Source organism: Buceros rhinoceros, unplaced genomic scaffold (genome assembly GCF_000710305.1).
Source record: "Buceros rhinoceros silvestris isolate BGI_N320 unplaced genomic scaffold, ASM71030v1 scaffold29280, whole genome shotgun sequence".
Taxonomy (NCBI): Eukaryota; Metazoa; Chordata; class Aves; order Bucerotiformes; family Bucerotidae; genus Buceros; species Buceros rhinoceros.
Window position 1 is genome coordinate 31,836 of NW_010390661.1, and position 9,927 is coordinate 41,762.

The 9,927-nt window shown below is 39.1% G+C and overlaps 1 protein-coding gene across 1 annotated transcript in view; it reads right to left on the reverse strand.

Annotated features, from left to right (window-relative positions):
- Window positions 1-9,927, reverse strand: part of BAIAP2L1 (BAI1-associated protein 2-like 1) — a 26,676-nt gene that overhangs the window by 15,610 nt on the left and 1,139 nt on the right. The window contains exon 2 of the mRNA XM_010138664.1: window positions 7,115-7,201. Coding sequence (XP_010136966.1) covers window positions 7,115-7,201 — 87 coding nt within the window. The remainder of the gene's footprint in view (window positions 1-7,114; window positions 7,202-9,927) is intronic.

Sequence of the window (9,927 nt, forward strand, 5' to 3'; positions counted from 1 at the left end):
CAGCAGGACTGGAACAACCAAGTCATGCTAAGCAGCAAGAACTGAAGTTCTTTAAGGTTTTCCAGTACCAGAGAGGATAAATATTTAAGTTATCATTATAAATGTTATATGAGATTCAGCAAAATGCAAGGAATCACTGCAATTTTTATTATAGCACTTTGAAACTGCCACCAAGATTCAGAGTCTCAGCAGTGTCAAAAAAAAAAAAAAAAATCCACACCCAAACTGAGCCGAAAGTTTTGATAAAAATCTTTTCCTCAGAAGTCCCAGACAACTGGTTTGGTTCCACCACCCCGCCACAGGAACGCAAACAACATCTACAACTGATGCTGGAATTTTCATTTAGAAATAATTCATTGGGAATAGCTCACTGTACGTACAAAATGTAGTTAGAGCTTTGGTTAAAGGATTTACAAGCTAGTTACGCATAATGTAATTTTCTTCACAATGCTATAATTTACTTTTCATGTGTTTCTCTCCCTGAGAAGACAACTACCTACACTTTCTCCAGAGCTCTGTGTTACTTGTTTGCCAACAGACACACCTGGGGATGGCGGTGAAGAGAAGCTATGACTGCAAAGCATCACCTGGGCGAGAGCGGCCTCCTGCCTTCCGCACTAGCCCCAGCACCCAGTGATCGCAGTGATCTACCGCGGCTGGGTGAGCTCAAAGGGCTGCTGGGGAACGTGCACATGCCGTGCATGCAGAATGCCAGTTCTCACCCTTCCAAATTACTCTTTTCCTGACAGACAGTAGCCACAATCTAGGAAACACCGCACGTATACAGAGGTGAAGTTCAGGGCATCTTGTCCAGGCTTTCCACTGCAAGATGAAAGATGTCTTTGCGACGAGACTCGTGGAATTTAATGGTTCCAGTACAGTCAGAAGACCTTTAAGGATGCCCTTCATGGTATTTTTGCTATTTCCTCAGGCCTTTGAGGCAAAGCAGGAGGATATCAAGTAAGCACACATTCACTGTAGGTGTTTTAACCATCTAATTTTTCCGTCAAGGCTGTGCGGTCACCTGTATCCTTATGGATGTTCTGTGCTGACCTGCAGTCACCGCACACAAGTGGGTGTGCCGGCAGTAGCCGCTGCAAGCTGCAGTTTGCACCTTATCTGGAAGTCTGTGTAACAGAAGTTACAAAATCTGGTTGTATACAGGACAAACTGGGGTAGGCATATAAGAAGCTGCAACATCAATTTTTAAGCATTTACATTCTTTATGTTTAATAACAAACGCACCTCTTGTTCTCTCCGTTTCTTGCTAGAATCATTTCCGGTTTATATTTTAGCACGGAAAGATTACAGAACTTAAAAACAAGCCCCACCACAAGATTTTCGCTAACAGCTGTTTGTTCAGCTTCATTGTATGATGCCACCTGATCACTCGTTGTCCAGGACAGGTTTGGCAGCAACCTTCTTCATTGATTATTGACCGCTTTGTGATTTTTGTTGGTTAATTACGGCTCTGGATATAACACGGTGACAGGCTTCTCTTGCCTTTTTTTTGGGTTTATCAATAGCACAATGCCAAATATTCTTCACCGTTCATGAACACTGACCTGCAGGAGCTTTTGCCAGGCTATTGACAGGGCACAAGCTTATGAATATCTGAACAGTTAAACAGATTTATAAATCAGTGAATAGATACAGCTTCCAATAGCTCTGCAATAGATGGTCAGGCAAACTGTTCGGTGTGGAGTTAAGCTGTTCATGTTTAAGTGTCTAAGACTGAAGTTTTTCTTTCTTCCAGCAGACTTTTATCAAAGTTTACTTGCAGAATACTGAACACTGAAAGCCACAGTACTGATTCTTGAGAAAAAAAAAAGTCAGTATGATTGGCTCATTTTAACCTTATAAATAACCTTGAAAAGTAGAACTACAAGTAGCAGGAAGTTTCCACTAATCCAGTTATTCATCAGTGGAAATGTATCTAGGAAGGCTGGCTCATCTCCTTCCATCTGTCTTATAGCGACTGGAGGTCTGTACAGCACAAGGCCAGAATGCTATTGTAAAATTAGAAGATACAAAACCCTCACTCTTGAAAAAAAACCCCAAATCTAAAAACCTCCACACGATGACTTTGTACTTCCTTTTCAAGACAGCTCTCTGTGTACTTTCCTTTTATAAGAAGAGAATGGAGTGACTTCTTCCAATGCCATTTCATTACAGCTATTGTAGAAGAGTGTTTTATTAATGCACCGTAGGAAAAGCTGGCCTGATACACCGGCTACTTAAACTGCAGCCTCTAAGCTGGTTTCCCAGAAGTTTCCACCAGATGAGGTGCTAAAGGGGTTCCGAGTTGCTGGCACACCTCACTTGTCTTTCTCTCCAACATAACCTATTCCAAAAGCAGAACGTTTCTACTACAGAAAAGACAAGGCTGATGCAGTAAGATGGGACGAGATGACCATCTGTTTCCTTTAGTTTAAATGAGCCGGTGAAGGGTGCTAGGTGTTATCTAAGACAAGTGAAATAGGATTCCAGCTGAAAGGGCCAATTTATATGCTAAAGATGGTCAACAACTCTGCCTTCCCCCTCTCCCCCTTTTTTTTTTTTTAATTGAAGTGCAACTGGCTACATTCATCCCCAACAACGGAATTTTTGCTTTTTCTGCTTGGCTTTCTCAGTAGCGAGAGCAGCACTTACACGTTCTACCACAGAAACAGCAAGAGAGCTATAGCTTTGAAACATAACCACTCAAGTGGCAATTTTGCTTATTAATCAGGAACGAATGACAAATACTTGAAAGTGTTTTGAAAAGGTGGCACTGCCTTACATTACAGTCTGATTGGAAGTTTTTCAGCAAGGAGATATGTTATTTTTAGCAAAATAAGCACTTCCCAATTCTGTTCCAAATGTTTTTCTATACGAGTAATATAGATCAGCTATATGTTGGTTTTAACCAGAAAATTTCTCCTGTAAAGAACCTTAATTTTTCCAAATTCTTACATTTCAGACTGTAGATGAGCATAAGCTTTTGCATACCTGTTTCCAGTAAGTTTCAACAGAATGAGACTATGAAAAAAAATTGATCTGTAACAGAGTAATCTTTAAATAAATTATCACTCCTGGTTAGACTAGGGAAGGAATTTTGTCTCCTCTGCTTCTTCCCTTTAACACGCTGAACATCTGTAGTTTAGTTCCACTGGTCAAGACCATGCAATGTAATTTTTTTTTTAAATTTGGCTTTTTATATTTTGACAAGCAATGAATAGTTTACACCTAGTAGTTCTTGAGCAATAAGCTCTAGGTACAGACCCAGTTGTGGGTGACTGCTGTAGATACAGTTGCCACACAACAAATGGGGATTTCACACCCACAAGGTAATAAATGAGTCGTAGCTAGGAGAACTGGCAGGTGCTAAAGAGGTCAGATCGGAAGCTCTGAGAAGTAGTATTCAATGAGTAGAGCAGCAATGAACTTCCTGATTCCTTGACAAGTGAAGGCTACAAAGACAGCCTATGATACTAGAAGAGAGGGTTTGTTAAAGTTAGAAGCACTAAAAATCGGTAAGACAAAGCCTCACACACCTATGTTTTGGGCAAGACAAAAAAATTAGCAACACATCATGGAAGTGACTATTCTAACACTCTATCAGTTCCTATGAGAAATTATTTTTAGTGTATTATTGAAACTCCAAATTTTATTTTGCTGATGTGTTATGCTGGAATTTGAATAGTATAAAATCTTAACATTTTTAAACATGCCGTTTCTTGTCTCCTATGTTTTCTTCCTAGTGGGATTTCCAAAAGTTGCCTAGGAAAGAGAGATGCAAATTCCCTGTTGCAGAATAACCTGAACCACACAATTTAGGTAATGTTCCTAAATGCTTATAGCCAAGTCTGAACAACTACAAGCTTAGAAATTTAGGGAAATAAAAATTAGAAAGAATGTTGCCCTAAATAACCTTATCCCTTATTTATAAGGATTGTCTAATGAGTGCAGTATACACTTCTACTTCCTCAACATACGCATATTAAGTTTTCCTGTATTAAAATAATTCAGAGAGCTTCAACCAGTCTTGGAAGATAGAGATACTTAGTACAAAAGCTGTGAATCAGCTGGAATATCCAGATTGCTATTTCATTCTCATTTGCATGCTCCAATCATCTCATTCGAAAGCAGAAAGCACTTCGACATTTTTACTTGATTTTTTGCCCACTACTTCCCTCCCCTCTATGCATTTTACTCTCTAATTCAAAAATTTTCCCCCCCATTTCTTTCCCATTTCTGCTTTTACTCTGCTGTGGGGTTGGTATCCATTTTACTCACTCATTACAGGAAGACCATGTTCTGTGTTTCTTTATGAGAAGGAAGGATTGACTGTGTTTTTGATATAAATCTTTACATCACACTTGGCAGTAAATATGCTCTAGGTCACCCAGCAGGTTTGGGTTTGAACTTTAGAATGATTCAGTGCAATATTCCAGTAAAGATTCTCCACAAATTCAGAAGAATACTGTTGTTTTAGCCACATGAGCCTTGTAGCCCTTTCCACTGAATTCAGAATAATACATTATTTTTCCTCTGCTCCTACTAAAGGTGAAGTTGCCACAGGGATGACCTGAAATCTTTGTTCCTGCCTCATTCCCCTGTTCATTATTCATTCAGAAACCTGATTTTAACATGAACTGTATCTGCAAGAGTTACAGACTGATATGCTAACGATCAGAGAAAGGGGAAAAGGGGGAATCTTATTCTAGCACTATTTTACAGACAAAAATTACCTAGTGGCTGATGAGTGAAAACACAGAGCTAATGGACATGTACAGTTAAGGCATGTACATTTAAGATGCGTCACGGATAATTAATTGGCAGATATGCTTTCCCTTGATTTCTGCCGTAGGTGATACAATGTAAAAAACCAGCACTGTGGATTTCTGATTACTGTGAAGTCTTGCCATCCATAAGCCAATTGTCCTGATGGTAGTTAAATTGGTAAGCCATGGGGGGAGAGGCTTGTTTGGTTTTAAATGGATTAGTTTCAACCATTAGGTATTTACTTTGGACGTTTCAATTTTTTTTAGTTGGACAAAAACATTTACATTTTCTGGTTGTCCAAAGACCCAAACACTGGCAATCCAGATCACAGCCCCTCAATCTATGGTCAAATACTAAAGCATTCCAAAACGCTTTAGAACTTGGTCATTGTTGGTTTATCTAATTCACTGTGAAAAGCCAGGATAATGTCTTAAATATTAAAAAATATAACGGTCTCCTACGTACATCTGTGGGAATGTTGCTATTAATTTCAGTGAATACAGGAAGAGCACTTACAATATAATCTTAAACAAGGGAAGATTAAAAAGTTATAGAATTATTCTAGGTAACACTCACATGGAATTACAGAAACTGCTCCTCTCTGCTCCTTTTCCAGTCACCTTTAGTCTGCTGCTCTTACAAAACAAGCCAGTGTGTCAGCTCACTTGCTGCTCCAGAGAATACATTCCAGAGCAGCAGTTCAGAGACATATCACAACATTTAATGGACCTACTGACCTCTTTTTTGGCAAAGGTAACAGATGTATTATGCACGATAGAGCTGCTAGTGGTCACTAACAAGTCTTTGGGCAATCTCATGGCCCGCACAGCAAAGAGTGTTCCACAGTGGGCTGCGCCTGCGGTAACTCCACTGGGGTTATCGGGCTCCACAAACGAGCACACCACAGCACAGTTTGATCTAGTCTGTGCACAGCGATACCGCTCAGCATGCTGCTTCGTATTGTGAAAATACTAACAGGTGCAGTAAATTCTTTTCTCTTTAAGCAAAGATACTTTTAGGTGTATCTGGGGCGTATCACATTTCTTTGCTAAACAGTTCAGTGTTACAGCCCAGCTTCAGAATTATTAAGACTTTTTCAAAAAAATGCAAATGATCTCTCTCAGACTCCTGACAATACTACCCCGCCTTTTCCAACGTTTGTTGACTTCCCTTATCCCTGAATTAAGAATCTGTCAGAGAGTATCCCGAGTGGCTGTCTTCCTGAAGAAGAAAAGATTTTGCTGCAGTAACAGTTTAAGCAGAAGGTGAGCAGAAAGCAGTGTTAGAGAGAGGCCTGACGCTGAAGATGACCATGTTTTCTCGATCCAGTATATCTAGAAAAAGGTTTTAAAATTGCAGGAAAGAATTCATAGTTAAATAAAAATATATTTTCAATCACAATTCTCTATTGTCCCAATAACAGGGAAAACCAGTTGTTTTCAGATTTCATCTGGAGACTAACCAATGATAATATTTGCAAACAAGCAGACGATATCCCTCAGTCATACGAGGCTCAGTAAATAGGTTACTTCCCACACGTTCGACCAACTCCCTGATTGCAAGAAGTGTAATGATGCATTTGTTGATTTTTCAGAAGACTGCATTATTATTACTTTTAGCTTTCTCATACTTTTGTTCTATAGTTTGAAACCAGCAACTCTGCTTTCCGTAAACAACCTGCAAAGCAAATACAGCAAGTGACTATGTTAGGACTGTTTGCTTTGTACTGTTTGCTTTCTGCCGCTCCCAGCGATCAACGCAGAGTGTTAACACTCACACAGAAGTGGTTTCAGAACAGATCATAAAAATGTATGCAGGCACATGGAAACCAGAGGCCACCATTCAAGAAGGGCCTTCCCCTTCAATTCTACTTGAGCAGAATCATTAAAAGTCCATTTACTAAACCCTTCCTTTAATCAGCTGAATTAACATACTACTGGGAGTTACCAGAGCAGATGCACGTTACATGCTGAGAGTCCTACACTGCCCGTAATAAAAAGTTCAGAGACAAGACACTTTATCAAGTTATTTTTGTCAAAAAGAAAATTAAGGCTTTAAACTAATATTTCCTCTTTACACTATAGTTCCTGCTTCTTTGTTTTGTAGTGATGTTAGAATCTATTGTCAGGAATGTTAGAAATACTTTGATGACAGCTTCACTTGTGTAGATTGAGCAGTACCATTTCAAAGCCAGCCACAGGAGTCCAAAATGAAGATCAGCTGCTGCTGATCTTCCGAAAATTCGGGAATTATTTTCAAGAAAGAACAAAACTTGGATTAATTAATTTCATTTTACTATAAATGTACTATATTTTGAAGTAATTTTCTAAAATGAGATTTTACTTACCTAATTCTTTAGAAACTGGAGACTCTGCTGATATATCCCCGATCTTTGCAAGGCTATCGTAATATGCTCTTCCAGCCACTACCATAGCTTGGGGTGAGGAGGAAAGAGAAAAAAAAAGGCTGTTAAAAAAATAAAAATACTTTCCAGTCTCATTAACCTGTGATCCTATGAAATCTTGTAATCCAGGGCACATAGTAAGAGAGGGGTATATGGCTATAAGGAAATCCTGCTACGAGAGAAAGGTACACAAGTCTGTGTGCTACCTGCTAATTTGAGAAACCAGGTGACAAGACAGAACACCAGAATAATGAACTTTGAGCCTGTTATTTAGCTTTCATGCATTTCCAGCGGCAATCAGCATTCAGTGGGTAGGATTAGCCATAAGGCTTTAGTCAGGACATCAGAAAATTCCTTGGTACAGATAAAACTGTTGGGAAGAAGCAATGTGCAGTCTCAAACTCAGCAGAAACGCCAAGGTCTCGGCTCTGTGTTAGCCAGCCAGATGACTGATCTCAGGAGCCATGATTTCACAGCTACTGGCCATGAGACAGCGGACCTGCAGTTGCCACAGGGACACGGGGAGCCCTTTAAAAGCAAATCATCGTTTACTATTTAAGTAAGCTGAAGGAGCAACTTGCTTCAAAAAAAAGCAATGATGAAGTACAGTTCTCCAGGTATGATATATTTAAAAGAAAAGTGAATTGTGAATGGTTCGATACATCTGATACAGCCACTCCTGAAAATTCCCATTATGGATAACACTGTACAGTCATCATATACTGCCATGGCAAATATAATTTCTTGTCTAAACAATACATTGAGTCTGAGGATCCTACACATAAACACCACCTTTTCCACTTTAAAGAAATTTTAGGCCTTAAATGATTGAACTTCAAAAATTAAGTCTCTAAAAGATCATGCTGGGGTTGTGGACATCACCCATTTGCCATTCTTTTCTCAATTTTCAACATACCATCAATGTTCCTAGATTATGATAAATTACATTGTTCAGCAGCTTAGTGAACTTAAATGCTGGAAGATCTGTGGTTTTTTGGACAGACATGAAAAATTAACATTGATATATACAATTTCTGCACAGAGTTATTTTGACACTCAAGGAAAGTGCCTACTTTTATCTTTGTCACTGAACTCCAGGAAATCAGAGCAGGGAAATCTGTATTCCAATTACTTTAAGCAATAAAAGCCTCAGGCAACAGGCCCATATGCAGTTTAAGAAGAAACCCCATGGTTTAACATTCCCAATCAAAAAAACCAGACCCTAGTCAATACTTGGATGCTCATGTTATTTTTTTTTTTTTCCCCTCAAGGACAGTTCCCCCCTTTTTACCGTTTATAGTTTAATCCCACTTTCAAGGAACTAATAAACTCTTAATATATATCAGTGGGGCTTCAGTTATTCTCAGTTAATCATTTCCTGGTTATAGCCATTCAAACAGCAAAGCCAGTTTTGCTAGAATGAAGACGGAAACATCACAATTCAAACTGCAGGGGGGCCCATAGTGAGGAACATTTTACAGATGTAGCAGGTCTACAACGGTTCCCTTGCACTGTCACAGTATCTAGAACTGATCTGGAGACCACAAACAAAAGAAATAGCAAGGACAAACTGGTGAGGTTTTATTGTAAAAGGCACTGAAAAGTACTGACAGCATACACAATACATAGATATATACTGAATGCATACATAATTTCATGTAGTAGTACATTTTTAACCTAAAGTGGCAGCCAAACAAGACTCTCACTGTTGACTTTAGAACACTTTTTTTTCTGAGAGGAACGTAATTGCCAATTACACTGTTTTAGGTCTGCATGTTATAGTTTTCACCAGCAAAGGTGACATCTTTGGTTACCTAAACAATATATTCACCCAGAAGCCTGAATCTCTCCCAAGTGGAAGTAAAATCCTTTTTGAGGCTCTGTTATATTAGATGAGGAATTTCTGTCTAAGCTGCATCTCACAGGTGCTCTATATTCAAACTCTCTGAACAGAAGGATTGTATCGGTGCTGCTGACGGAGCAGTATGCCTCCCACACATGAAGGTTCTAGACCATTCCGACTCCTCTATCTAATGTGTTCTCAAGACAGCCCCAAGTCGGTCTTTTATCCCAATACAGGGATCAGAAAGGGAGGAAAATGTGCGATTTCTCCTGTGCTAATCCAGCTAAATCAAGAAACTTCACTCCTTTCTTTGCTAGTATTATGGCTAGTAAATGACTTCTGCAGAAAGGAGCTTTGACCTTTTATGTTCAAAATGTATAAAAATACATTATAAACCTATCAGGAGTTCCTTGTTAGCCTACTCTGACTTGCTTGGAAAGCTGCATAGTGTTTGTTTAGCAACAGAATATTTAGTCCTTGTTGCAGAACTATTTATAACTCTCTGAACTGATGGAGAAAAGATTAACAATTTATGAGAGTCCAAAGATGACTTTAATGTTGTTTCTCAACAGTTGTTGCAACATTAAACATTTATTCATTTGAAATTAAGTGTTCATGCTAGGTTGGTTTTATCAGCCAGGCTTAAAAGGTGAACGTGCTAGAACACATCACCCATCAGCCTCTCCAGCGTTGCTGTGCACAGTTATGTGGTGAATTCCTGGTGATAAACTGAATTAGGAGAGCACAGTGTAGTGTATCAACAGTAAACATGTGAAAAGCAGAACCCCAGAAACTGGTATAAAAATCTTTCAGCCAAACATGGAAACACTGGTCACTACTTCTGGTACTACCTACAAGCCTAAGGTTAGGTATTAGGTAACCACAATGTTCATCCATCGGGTTAGGCATTCCT